The following is a 14,747-nucleotide window of genomic DNA, read 5'->3' on the forward strand; positions in this document are numbered from 1 at the left end:
CTGCATACACTAGATGTACGCAGAGCGGTCATGTTCTACATGGAAAGAACCAGACCACTGAGAAAGACTAATCAGTTCTTTGTCTCGGTGGCAGCAGGAAGAGAAGGAGATGCAGTCTCAAAGTCCACTATATCTAGATGGATTGTTCAATGCATCACTCTCTGTTTCTCTCTTGCTAAGAGAGAACTACCCTTCAAGCCAAGAGCACATTCCACTCGAGTCACTGGGGCTTCCATAGCGTTCATTGCAAATGTTCCCCTTGAGTCCATCTGCAAAGCGGCTACCTGGAGTTCTGTGCACACCTTTACAAAACACTACTGTCTAGATGCACACTCTAGATCTGACTCCCAGGTGGGACAGGCAGTATTAAGACATCTTTTCTCTACTGTTCCTTCTCATAACCCACCGCCAACTCCGGGTACTGCTCGCTAGTCTATGCACAGCATGTGATTCTAAGCAGATTAACAAACATCAGAAGACAATGCATTACTTACCGTAAAAGCATTTCTGATGATTGTATCTGCTTAGATTCACATGCGGCCACCCTTCCTCCCCGCTCGGATGGAAGGAACATAGACATCTTTCTACATCTCTCTCTTTTCTGTACTCACTCACGTATAGAAGGCTCCCTCAGGGCAGAAAAAATACAAACAGAGGGACCTCGACGCGTGAGGGATTGTGGGTACAACGCACGTCACTATAGGGATAGTGATACAGACACGCCTTGTCGACGTCCCCTTTTTGACTACGAAAAACAAAATGCAATACTCTGCAGTGACCACTGGATGTCGGACCTATGCACAGCATGTGAATCTAAGCAGATACAATCATCAGAAATGCTTTTACGGTAAGTAATGCATTGTCATATATATATATGAGGGGAGACCCCCAAATCTCCCCACCTTACGCCTATATGTTTTCCATTAACTTTACCCCCCACATATACCTATGCAAACAAATGGGATTGGATTTTTGGTAGTACGTCTTTTTGACCTCAGACTTTTTGGCATATACCGACCAAACTACATGCCATGAACAACACCTTAAATCGGGATATCCCCAGATGCGGGGTTGGGCCGGCAGAGATGTGGCACATGCTGTGGGGATGTGTGGATGTTCTGTGGTTGCACGCTACTGGCAGGCAGTGATATTAAAGATTAATGAACTGCTGCTTTCTAGCTTTGAATGTAGCATGAGAGTGTGTTTGTGGGGTCAGATGCCAGGAGGAAAAAGGCCTAAAACTAGGATAAACACAAGGTACTAATACGTATGTAGGTTGGCCTATAGGAAGGTGTGAATGCATTAAGGTCCTGCCCCTGGTCCAAACCTAAGTACCCCATTAGGGGTAATAGCATCTACATATAATTGGTATCCATCATAATACAACACATCAAAAATAGTCATGCAAATTATTGTAAGTTAAAGACAAGACTTTATGTGCAAACATCCGTGCAAATACAATCAATAAAACATTTACGAGGTTACATACATATAAAAAAACATTCCTTCTTGACATAAATCAGAATGCAAAATTGCTAAACAAAAATCCTGAATATTAGTTAAAAAGGAAAGAAGAAAAAATGGAAAAATCAATGAGACATAAACAAAAGTAAAGGAAATATTTCTACCAATGTAGAGACATCAACACTGGAAAAAGGTAACAAATACTTTTTTCAATATTATATGGTCATGATAAGTATCAGTAACACCCCAGTGGGAATATTTGTTCATACACAAATGGGGTGGGGTCTGCCAACGCATGAGGGGGAAGAAAAGGAAATAAGAACAATGCTGATATGACAAAAAATGAATCAGGCTAATTCAATAAACAGTGATCTCCGAAAACCAACTGAGATACTGAACAAAAGTTTCTGTAGATCCTGGCTAACTGAAGGAACAACAAAACATGTATTGTTATAGACAGGAGGTCCAATGTAGATCAGATGTTATTCTGAGGGACCTTCAATCCCCTCTAGACAATATTGCGTTTCAGCGTTACCAGCTCCGCCTTCATCAGGGCAGTAATAGCAAGACCCTGTGGGAAACAACAGAGAAAAAAAAGGAGAGGAAGGAATGTTTTAGTAAAAAGAAAAGAACTGAATGAATGAGAGAAACATGTTCAAAAGATAATGAAGAAAATGATTTATGTGGAACAAAATTATGTAGAGGAATCGCTAAAGTCAAAAAATTGCAAAGTGCATGATCATAGTCATGTTTGCAACTCACATCATGCCAAAGTCTAAATTTCCTAACGTGTTGGGATCACCTGGTAACATGCTAGTGTAACCCCCCCAAGGAAAATGAAAGGACTAAAACTAGGAGACATATGGCTCAGTTTATGCAGATACTGGCGAAAAGGCAGGTAGCAATTGCTTTGAAGAAGCCCCAGTGTCCGTCCTTGGTGCATAGGATCGAGGACATCCATAGGTGGAGGATGGCAGAGTTTGACATTTTGATAAGAACCTGGGACCCAGAATCGGAGGAAGGGGTGGTGGGGGATTGGAGTCAGCTATTAAACAAACTGCATTCCTCTTCAGACTTAAAGCCTCCTTGAATGGGAAGGATGGACCTTTGCAGGGTTCAGGAGAGGGAGGGCGGGGCAAAGGAGGGGTGGGAGGGTTGAGTAGACTGTTTAACCCCTGGTGGAAGGAATAGTTGATCAGTAAATTGTTTGATGCACTCTACTGTCACTTTTATGATCATGTCAACCGTCACTCCTGTACCGTGGTTTCTATGCACATGAGAAAACTGAATAAACATATGTTTAAAAAAAAAAAGATTACCGTTGATCACTGTATTTTGATGAAATCTTAATGGATTTGAGCCAAATAATGAATGATGATGATATTACAAGAAAGCAAACCCGAAGAGAGGAGGTATGAAAAGTGGTCCAGGCTGACGAGCATCAAAGGAACTAGGAACTAGCATGTTTTTCCCAATAGAAAAACATTCCTTTGCAAGTTTCTTTTCTTAAGTATCCTCAATGCATTGCTATTGGCTGAGTTCTTAACTCACATGTTCATGTGCCTTTAACGCTAAACTTGTGTGGAAGACCAGTTTAGAAAGTGCGCTCTTTAGTGCTCAAATCTCAAAAATTGCTTGTAGTTTTTTGAGATCCTTAACCTGGGCATATACTATCTTTGACACTTTCTAGCGCTAGGCATGCAGATGAACTACTATTAATGGCAAAAACCAAGATAGTCCAGAATTTCCATACAAGTATCACACAACCAATGAAACCACATATATTGTTGTGCAAACCTCTTTCATGGAGGCAGAAAGGATTTAGTGATTTCTATTTACTTGCCTTTCACACTTAGTTTGGCATCTTTGTGGGGTGGAGAAGCAGCGAGGTGGGCCCACTGGCCCAAGGTGAATAGGTTGAGAGAAGTGAAGACCTTCCCCAATCGCTTAGGACCATTACAGGTTAGGAAAGCTCCCCGTTACCTCAGTGAGCGGTCCAGTATTGTGTCAAGAGGTTTATAAGAAATTGTCTTGTAAGGAAAGCAAAGCGACCTAAAATGGGACCCAAGGAAACCTGAAATTGAGCCTCTTGTCTGTTCCCATGGTAGCTGGAGGTGAAGGAGGATAACATTGATACTAGCGATGAGGAAAGGCCCAGGGCAGAAGAGGGTGTGTGTGACATATGGTGGAAAGCAGTAGACCAGGAGCATGGGTGAAGACAGAAGCAGAATGGAGGGGTGAGCGGGAGACAGTGGCAGCAGGAGTTGAGGTCATGCAGGGAAGCAGCCTTCAGCGTCCCCAAAACTTAAACCATTATCACTGGATATGAGGGACCTGATTTAGTGCCTCTCCCAAACTGATTTCTGGATTAAAGAATCATAAAAGTTAGCTTTTTGTTTCCTTACTTTACAGTTACATTTGTCTGCCTGTTGTACTGATTAGAATGTCCATGTTATGAAATGCGTTGTAAATGTTGAGAATCCAGTTTTTTGTAAAATATTTCAACCTCTTGCATTTTGTTTCAAAGCAGCACGGGTGCCAACACGACAGACACGCAAAATGCGAGCAGTGTTCCGACCGCTGGTGTGAAGTTGCTGGTGACCTGGCTTCCTCCAGATCTCATTGGGAGAGTTCTGAAAGTCTGCAGGAACTTGTTGGACTCTGCTGAACTTAGAAGTGAGATTGGTGCCTTAATCGACAGAGCTGTGAAAATCTTTGATGCTCTGCTCTACATGAAAGGTAGACAATGCCAAATACCCACTATTCTGCCAAGAAAGATAGTTATAAGAAAAGGAAATGTCATACTAAATCTAATTTACGGCATATTTACAGGTTTCAAATCTGACACTGTCAACCTTTTTTTCCCCTTCAATACTAACAGTTAAAATGGCTGTATCACTTTGAGAAGTCTGCCCAAAAAGGGTCGGTGTGTTACTTAAAAATTGTGTTGCCATGATTGAGGAGGTGACATTCTGTCCTCAATGGACGATTTGGATATACAGTGTTTATAATGAAAATAAAATGACAAATAGCTTTTTCAGTGAAACATAAATAACAAGAAAAAAAAATGTGGTAAAAGTATATGGGGTGAGGGATTAGAAAGGGTGGGGGTTTTGGTTGGTTGGTGGGTGGGTGGGTTTTTAATAAAGCTAGGGAAACAGGGGGCTTCGGGAGGGCCCCTCCCAAATTAAAAAAGAGAAAATTAATTGTATTCAGTTTGTTTTATTTCACTGAAAAAGATTTCGTTATTTTTGTATTCGTTATTAAGACATGGAACCGACCATTTGTGGCAACTTCAAATAAAGGAGGTCTGGCCAACAATCCACATTGTCCCTTTCCCATAGTGAATTGTGTATTGAGAGAAGTAAGTGCATAGAGAAAACTGAGACAATCTGTATATTTCAATCTCTAATTAGGGATATAACATAGTGATCCACTGGTATAAGAGTAATCTACCATTTGCAGAGAGACCAGCATTGGGCAACCATGCCAAATGGAAAAACCTGAGACCCGCATAAGGCCCCCCTGTTTGCAATGTATGTGAATTAGTGGGCTCCTTGCTACAATGCAATCCTCCTTGACAGCTCAGGATATTCATGAAGTTATATTGGAAGCCAACTAAAATGTACAAGCTGAAACTAAAATAGGGCGCTTCTTGTTGGTACAGTGAGATGCCGGAAGCTGGGTATATATATGCCTTCATGGAATGCTTGACTCTTGCTGATATGTTTCGAGTGATTCTTACGAGGAAGGAAGGAACGGTCATCTGGATAAGAATTCCAACTAAATGACCTCTTGGCTATTCTAAATGACTTGAGTGGACAAAACAGGAGGTGTAAACAGAAAATGAATTGTATAAGAGCCTTGATGTGGCTGTACAGTACAACAACATTACATTGTCAGCATATTTTCCAATTCGTTTTTTGCCAAAAATGTTTCAACCAAAAAACGAATTGAAAAATATAGAGGTAAGGGTATATAAAGGGGGGGGGGGAATAGGGAGTACATTAAAGGGGGGCTGTGGTGGAGAACCGTCCCTCCCCCCTATATATATATTTTTAAATATTTTAACGGGTTCAGCAAAAAATTCATCTAAAAATAAAAACTGGGGATGAAAGAACATAGAACTGTCTGGACTGCTGCTTCTGTGGACCTGGACATCTAAGGTCATGATCTGCATTGAAAGTGGGTCACATAAAGGATTCTGCAAGTATCTGTAGAGCATGTTACCTACCAACTTTAGGGGCGCTTTGTAAGAATTCAACAGCATATGGAATTCATACTTGGAACACTAAGATGACTGAGCAAAATATGTATCCTATTGTTACACTAGGGTAACCAAAGTGAAAATGTGTTGGTTCTGACTATGTATCTGTCTTAAATCATAGCATATTGTGGTCTCATAATAAAAAAATGCATGATGCTTGAATTGCTTGGAGTGGGTGGTGGGAAGGTATTTCAGATACATACATAGACATTGTTTTTTCTTTACCATTGGGGGCCATATATTTGAACTGGGCATTAAATACTTTCATAAAATGCAAATAAAACCTATTTACAAAAAAGAAAAAGTACGAATGATGGTACAGATCCTTGTGTAAAGCCACACGAGATTGGATTGGATTAAGAAAGGACCCAATCTAAGATGGTGAAATTAGCTGGAGGGGAACTACAAGTAGGGGGAAGAGGGGAATCTAAGACTCCTGATACCTCCGTTAGGTGATTGAACGTGTTTTCATTGTGTACTCTGTTAAAGCAACCTTGAACTCAAGATTAGTGGACATGCCTTGCTGCTGTAATAGCATCATCTTGTACTTGGAAGTCTGTTTCTGCACAATGCGGAAACCTGCCTGCAGAGGATTGAGAAAGCGATGAGTGTCAAGTTGAGCCTAGAGTTTGGTTGCATGGATCTTCTAGAGGACCTTTTGAGAGATAAATTGGTAGTAGGCTTGTTGCTTGTGGTAGTGGTACGGCCAGTTGAGTTTTTCTTTTTTTTTTCTTTTTTAGCATAGGTGTGTAATACCCTGTTTAAGACTGGGCAGACATTGTTCCCTCTTTGAAGAACTGATTTATTTCACGACTCTGTGCCTGACTCAGAATTCTGCTGCCTTTTTAAGAACATAGTGTGGGATGATATCCCTGTGTGAGCAGCAGGCCTAGAACCTGTTGATGTATTTGGTGGTGGTTGTGGGGATAAATGCAGGGAAGCGGAACAAACAGCTAATTTCAGATTCATTTGGTTTGGTGTGTGACAAGTGGGGTTGAGTGCATGGGAGATATTGAATAGCTCACAGGAATGGGTGTGGGTGTTAGAGTTTGGAAACAGTCGTCATTTGTTGAACTGAAGTTGGCATTGACATTCCATGCTGGTGGTTGTTCTACTCTTTGAGGTTCGCCAGTTTTCAGGTACATTTGGCTGCTGAATAAACCAGATGTTTGTTTTTCTTGCTTTTGTGTGTTAAGAGAGCCTAGTAGGTCACCAGGAGAAGTAATGTATAGCTGCTTATCCTCCTCCTCTTTGACTTATTCTTGCTCTATTTGGATGGATTTGTTACCTTGCACTAAATCTGGTAGGATGGTGGTGCAGTCCGTTGTGACCCGTAGCGCTGTGTTGAAAGGACAGTTTAGAGTTTGTTGGGAGCTGAAGCCTTGTATTTCGTACCTGTTTCTTACTGTTGAACCAGTAGCAAGAAGGGAGCACAATGAGAAGCGGCTTTGCCACGGGTCTGCAATCTATGGCTCTCAAGATATTTTTGACTAAGGCGCTGTAAGGGATCAAAAGTAAGATTCAGACACATTATTAGGTTTTGAGTTTGAAATAGTACTTTTATTGTAAAAATAAAAGCAAGGGTTGGTGAAATCCTACCTGTCCCTGCTCTCTGAGGGGTTTCCCTGTCTCAACAAATCTAATGAATGTCTATGTCAGGATGTTCAACAAATAAAGCGTCCTCCATCCTGTGTCAAAAACTCTAAATTGACCCTTACGTGTTAAACCAAATACAAGGTAAAAATTGGGATTTCTCTTGCGCTCTAAACGTATAGCTTATGCTTGAGGTTCCACCATAAAGGTCTAAAGTGCACAAAAGAAAAGAAAAAAATGTTCCACCAGAAAACAGGTGTTCTCTGTTCCCCTGTTTCTTCTGGTTTCTCTGAATCAGTCCGGGATCTCTGGTCCAGCCAACAATGTTCCAATGCTTCTCAAGGAGATGACTCTCTCCCTGAATATTTCCTTCTACCCACGTTATCTCACAGTTTAAAAAGGTGGGAGCGATTCCACCCTTTAACCTCCTTATGGTCTTCATTGCTTCGATGGTCTTCACGGTTCTTTGAGATATTCACTTTCACTCTTCTCTTTTTCCTCTTTCAAGGGGTATGGCTTTCCCCCTTTGTCATTGTCCTGCCAGGGCTCCAATGGTTTGTTTCTTCTCTTGGTACTTTTATTCCTTAAAGGGATAAGGTTCTTCCCTTTCTGCATCAACAGTTAGTTTCTTGCTTTATTTACAACACAATTTCTCTTGAATCCTTAAAGGGGCATGAGTCTTCCCTTTTTTGTTACACACTTTCACATATAGGGGGGTCTAATCCCTGAGCTTTCTCAATCCTTCTTCCTTTCCCTGGTATACTTGGGAAATATTTCATAAAACAATTTCATAAAATCATTTCAACTTCTCTAAAAGTTCTCCCAAAAAGTGATACAGTGCAATAGTTAGTGAAACATTTCACCCCACATTAATCTAGACAAAAACACATTTCTTGAGAAATCCGAATGAAAGCGTTTGAGTTCTTTTTCAAAATGCCTACTTCTCATACAATCAAACTGACAATCCATAACCAAGTGGCAGAGAGTTTCACAAGAATAATCAATTGTGCAAAATCGACAGGTAATTAAAGTGCTTTGTACAATATCTGTTGTCCAATGTTTCATTCGTTCCCGGGTCGGAAACTGATTTAGTCTGAATTGCATTAAAAGAGACCCGGCTTTGTTACATGGGAAACGGATAAGACGCGAGGGAAAAGAATTCAGTTTATGTGCAAAATGTAGGTATGATTTAATTCAATTGTGGTCAACCAATCCTGTCGGAAACGTTTGGCTTTGACCCCTCAGGACGATGTATTTGTTCCTCCTCCGTAGGGCCAATTTCCTTCAGCAAATCTTGCATTTTCCATTTGTAGCCATTTATCGAAACAACGTTCGACTTCTCTAAAATTAAGCCAAGGTCCATGTACAAAGAATTTCTTGGAGGTTGTAGAAACTTAGCATAATTACTCAATTGACACCGTGGAAATCTTGCCTGAAGAGATACAAGGCACAAGTCGTGGCAAACAATTGAATTTGGAATGGCTCGCGAGAGGCCCAGAGTTTCCTTACATAATTGCCCCCGTATAACATTTAGCATCTTTTCAACATCGATCAAACACTTGTCTAGTCCAGACAATAACTAACACAGGTTTGATTTTCATTGTGTAATATCGGATGATCAGGATAATAGAGAATTTGCATATTCTGGACATTAGACATTTAATTTGAGTATTCAATGGTCGTATTTTCTCATCCAATAAATTCTTCCACATAGCAAACGACTCAATGTTAGACAAGCAATATCTCATACAGTAGATCCTCTCCAAGATGACTGTACCCAGAACACAGGACATAGATGTAGGCTTGTGAGATTTGGTAAAAATGCCAATCTTTGATTTAGCCCCATTTGCTTCTAAGTTACTAAAACAAGCATATTCATAAAACAGTTTTAGTTTGTGCTTCAGATCAACTGCCGTTGTCATGACCCCTACCCTTGGAGCCAAGTAAGGGTCTCCTATTTTGGCCTCAAAGGCCTTGTCAGCTTGCCAAATACTCTCCTGGAGTCAGTCCTGGCGCCTTTGGCGCCAGGCTCATATTTAATGTGAAGGTAATATGGGGGCCTGGACTTCATATTGCGCTGGGTCCAACATGGAGGCTTCCACATAGCTCAGTTCCAAGAACTGAGCCATGCGGTCTAGTGTTTTGGGTGTGGTCGAGCCTTGGAATACCTGGGGCTATATAAGCCGCGCCCAAACAGAGGAACACGCTTCGCGTTACTCTGCGGTTAGCAGCGTGACGCTCATCGTGTCCAGCTCTGCATCCTGAAATCCTTACCTGCTGAATCCTGGAATCGCGTACCCTGAAAGAACAAGAAAAAACATAATTCAGCACTTACCTGTGAGTAGCATCCTGACTTCAGTTGATCTCTTACCCGGTCCAGAGAACACCAACATCGAGGCGCTGCATCCTTCTCCCGAACACCAGCATCAAGGCGCTGCACCCTTCTCCGGAGCACCGCAACCTGGAAGGAGAGGGAAAGAACAGCATTAGTGAGCTTCTAATCATTCTTACTAAAGAATCACAAGACGCTTACCTGATTCGAATGCCTTGTGGTCGGCATCCATCCTGGAACATCACAGCGACCTGCAAGCAAGACAAGAGACACAGGTTAGCGCAAGAAATGGCAATTAACACCGCGCACTGCACTTTAATTTCGGAGTAAAGCTGCGCAACGCGCATTCGCTCACCAATTCTTGCTCCACGCCGATCTGCATGGCAACGCCCAAAAATCACTTTCCACACATAGAGGAAAGAAAACCGAGACATTAGCAAGAGAATAAGGAGAAAGAAAGAAGAGAGACTGAAATATCAAAACTGTGAAGAAGCAACCTACCTTAACAAGTTGGAGTCACAGCAGGACTGGACTCGAACAGGGCTCGCACCAGTGAAGTAACTCGGTCGCAGCACGCCCGCTCCATCTACGAAATCGAAATCGGGAATCGACGAAAAGGTATACACAACCTCAGACCGAATGGCCTTCATTCCAAGTGACAAACTTCTAGGGCTTACAGCAACATTGACTCAAAGTGAACTCCAGAACGAGATTCAGCTCTTGATGAGTCCTAAGCTATTACAAGAATGGAGTATACAAGGGGAACATCACGTAATTAAAGATCAACTACCATATTTCAAGAACTGTTTATACTTGCCAAGCAAAGAATTACAGGAACAAGTAATCGCTGGCTATCATGACTCCTTAATTGAGGGTCAACCCGGGAATCGCTAAAACATTAGCTAATGTGAAAAGAAATTACTGGTGGCCTACTTGGCGCAAAGACATTATTCAGTTTATCCAGTCCTGCGGTGTGTGTGCACAAAATAAATCCCAGAAACAAAAACCAGCTGGTCTTCTTCAGCCACTGGACATTCCGCCTGCTCCCTGGCATACGCTGTCTCTCGATTTTATCACTGACTTACCTCTCAGCCAAGGATTCAACACCATTCTAGTGGTTGTAGACTTTTTTTCAAAAAGGGCACATTTCATTCCTCTGAAAGGTCTCCCAAATGCATCTAGCCTGGCAAAGAAATTTCTTGAACATATCATACAACTACATGGTTTTCCTTCGGTCCTGATCTCCGACAGAGGTAGTCAATTTGTGTCCAACTTCTAGAGGAAGTACTGTGCAATGGCCCAGATTGATATTAGACTATCCACTAGTCACCATGGCCAAACGGAGAGAACGAACCAAACACTCGAGCAATACCTACGTTGTATGCTACATCAAGTAGAAGGAAATTGGAAAGACTTGTTATGGATAGGGGAATATACCTATAATAACTCTCTACATACCAGCACTGGGCAGACTCCTTTTTATATGATATATGGTAGACATCCACGCACTTCTGAACTAGACGCCCCAACCACTTTGGAGATGCCAGCAATAAAAACCCTACACACAACCATCTCTCAGGCCTTCAAAAAGGCAACTGAACATTTACTCTGAGCTAAAACCAACCAAAAGAAATTCTCCAACCAGCATCGTAGGAAGGCTCCTGATTATCAAGTCAGAGACGAAGTCTGGTTAGCATCAAAACATGTGCCCATAAAAGGAACCCGGACCTTTCGCCCACGTTACCTAGGACCTTTCACCATTGAATCAGTAATAAATCCAGCAGCTGTTAAACTAGCCTTACCATCAAATATGCAGGTTCATCCTGTGTTCCACGTATCTCTGCTGAAACCTGTTCAACCTGGAACCCGTGTTAGAACACCACCCAAACCAGTGATTGTCGATGGAGAACCGGAGTTTGAAGTTAAAGACATCCTGGATTCAAAATACACCAGATCTAAGCTATATTATCTAGTAGATTGAAAAGGATATGGCCCGCAGGACAGAACGTGGGAAACTTGTGAGTACATCCATGCTCCAAGCCTGATAAACGGTTTGACCAGAACCACCCAACCAAACCAGGACCCGGCAGAAGAACTACCGTGAGAGGGGCCTTGGGAGGGTGGGGGGTGCTGTCATGACCCCTACGCTTGGAGCCAAGTAAGGGTCTCCTGTTTTGGCCTCAAAGGCTTTGCCACCTTGCCAAAGACTCCCCTGGAGTCAGTCCTGTCGCCTTTGGCGCCAGGCTCAAATTTAATGTGAAGGTAATATGGGGGCCTGAACTTCATAATGTCTGGGTCCAACATGGAGGCTTCCACATAGCTCAGTTCCAAGAACTGAGCCATGCGGTCTAGTGTTTTGGGTGTCGTCAGGCCTTGGAATACCTGCGGCTATATAAGCCACGCCCAAACAGAGGAACACGCTTCGCGTTACTCTGCGGTTAGCAGCGTGACGCTCACCGTGTCCAGCTCTGCATCCTGAAATCCTTACCTACTGAATCCTAGAATCGCGTACCCTGAAAGAACAAGAAAAACATCATTCAGCACTTACCTGTGAGTAGCATCCTGACTTCGGTCCATCTCTTACACGGTCCAGAGAACACCAACATCGAGGCGCTGCATCCTTCTCCGGAACACCAGCATCAAGGCGCTGCACCCTTCTCCGGAGCACCGCAACGTGGAAGGAGAGAGAAAGAACAGCATTAGTGTAGCTTCTAATCATTCTTACTAAAGAATCACAAGACGCTTACTTGAACATGACAGCGACCTGCAAGCAAGACAAGAGACACAGGTTAGCGCAAGAAATGCAAATTAACACAGCGCACCGCGCTTTACTTTTGGAATAACGCAGCGCAACCTGTATTCGCTCACCAATTCTTGCTCCACATCGATCTGCATGGCAATGCCCAAAAATCACTTTCCACACCTAGAGGAAAGTAAACGGAGACATTAGCAAGAGAATAAGGCGCAAGAAAGAAGAGAGACTGAAATATCAAAACTGTGAAGAAGCAACATACCTTAACAAGTTGGAGTCACAGCAGGACTGGACTCGAACAGGGCTCGCATCAGTGAAGTAACTCGGTCGCAGCACGCCCGCTCCATCTATGCGCCCCTGCATTGAGAAGCAGGACGGAGAGCGCATCGTACAAAAAAGCAAGGTGAGAACAGGTCTGAGGGATGGTCTGGTTTTCAAGGGAGGCGGGAGTTAAGCAGCAAGAAACAATTAAGTTTGAACCCAGTACTCCTGTCTTGCAGACCCAACTCTCAGAAGCATTATCAAAGGAGGAGGTTCGAGAGGGAGCGAAGGGTCCAGCCAGACTGAGTGGCGTCCCCGTGGATACCAGGTGAGCGTTACAGCCGTTGTATCGAAAAATATAAAATCATCGGCAAAAGCCATACAGTCAAGTTTGAGTTGTCCTAATATAGCTGGATTTATAGTAGCTGTCTGCCATAGAAGATTAATACCGTACAGGTATAAGTTAAACAATGTACGGGCAAATATACATCCTTGCTTTAGACCAAGTGCGGTGGATATTGAACTGGAGACTAAGCCTTCACGAGTCAGTCGCACCTTTTAACCTTGTATTTTTATGAAACATTGTCAGGAGCTGGACCATTTTCAAGGGAACATTTAGTTTAATTAACTTCGTCCATAACTTGTTTCTTACAACACAGTCGAAAGCATTAGTCATGTCCAATTATGCGACGTCTATTGGACCCTTTGAATTATGTTTCGCATCATGTAGTAAATGAGCCAAAACAGTTGCGTTTGGTCCAGTCCCAGTGCTTTTTCTATAGCTAAATTGTGATTTCAAGAAGAGCAAATGTTGCGAGATCACAAGATTACGGTCTCTCAATAACAGAATTGCGAAAACCTTACTTATGGTATCTGTTAGGGCAATAGGCCTATAGTTGGAAGGATTCAGTCGGTCTCCTTTTTAAAAATTGATATGATGATCGACTGAGTCCATGTAGCAGGCAGAATGTAGGTCTTCTGGATAGTGCCAAATAGAGGTTTCAGGATCTTAGACCACACAAGAGGGTCATTTTTCAATACAAAGGGAGGGATACCATCAGGTCCAACAGCCGAGATGGATGAAGTCTAGAAAGTGCCCGGAGGATATCTTCACCCTCCCATGGACACTTACCATAGGTGACGGGGCCCTCTGTAGGATCCTTTAGATTCAAATATCCCTCAGGTTGTAAATACTAATTTGCAAACATTTCATCCCGTTTGTCCACAGTTAGTGGACTCAAGGGAGACTCCCATCCTGCCAACACATTTATTGATCGTGGTCCAAAATTGCCCTCTTTTTCTGAGTTGCGCCAGGTGTCGAGCTCAAACCCTGCGATACAATCAATACCTCCAGACAGGGGCAGGGGTCAGTACCCATATCTCGCATACTAGCAGGCCCATCCTGGGCAATCATTTCCCCTGCTCCATTAGATGTAGGGGATAGCAGAGACCTCTTATTCACCCTCATAGTTTCCTCCACAGACCATCTCTGGTCACAGCCTCTCGTGCCCTGCTCCACCACATCAACCACATCCTGGGTATTTAAATCTATGATTTCCTCCTCAAGTGGCAAACCTCATAGCCATTTTAACAAGGAGTGTCGACCATTTAGTTTGGATGCAGGCATATTTTTGGATTTCCTTTTTTTTAAAATTTCGATAGACCCTTTTCCTCTTTGTAGTCTGTTGTTTAGAATCGATTCCATCAATCTTACCTGGTACATTGTTTCTCTTACATTATATCTTTTTGAGTTATTTGGTGGAGATAAACAAGGCAAGGCACTTAATTACTCAGTACATTCAATTGGAGGTGAGGGACTATTAGGTGTTTGACTGATCGCCACCAAATCCTGGTTACTTTGTGAACCTTGGCCTGGCAGTAATCTTAAATCATGTGGAGTTGGTATGTCATCAAGATTTATTGGGGCAGAAAGCACCTGTTGACCCACATTTACATTTGTTGTCTCCAATCTTGGAATACATGGGATCACTCTCTGTGCAGCATAATCCATGCTCCCTTTACCCAAATGGTCCATTACTTTGGATGCATTTTCCTGAATAACATTTTGTTTATTAGCA

The 14,747-nt window shown here is 42.6% G+C and overlaps 1 protein-coding gene across 3 annotated transcripts in view; it reads left to right on the forward strand.

Moving 5' to 3' along the window:
* Positions 1-14,747, forward strand: part of ATR (ATR serine/threonine kinase) — a 1,676,349-nt gene that overhangs the window by 252,137 nt on the left and 1,409,465 nt on the right. For 2 of the 3 annotated variants that reach the window (XM_069618270.1, XM_069618272.1), the window contains exon 7: positions 3,992-4,203. In XM_069618270.1, the coding sequence (XP_069474371.1) occupies positions 3,992-4,203 (212 nt within the window). The remainder of the gene's footprint in view (positions 1-3,991; positions 4,204-14,747) is intronic. The other variant, XM_069618271.1, reaches the window with a different exon arrangement.

This window comes from Ambystoma mexicanum, chromosome 10, assembly GCF_040938575.1.
Source record: "Ambystoma mexicanum isolate Mex_15411 chromosome 10, UKY_AmexF1_1, whole genome shotgun sequence".
Taxonomy (NCBI): domain Eukaryota; kingdom Metazoa; phylum Chordata; class Amphibia; order Caudata; family Ambystomatidae; genus Ambystoma; species Ambystoma mexicanum.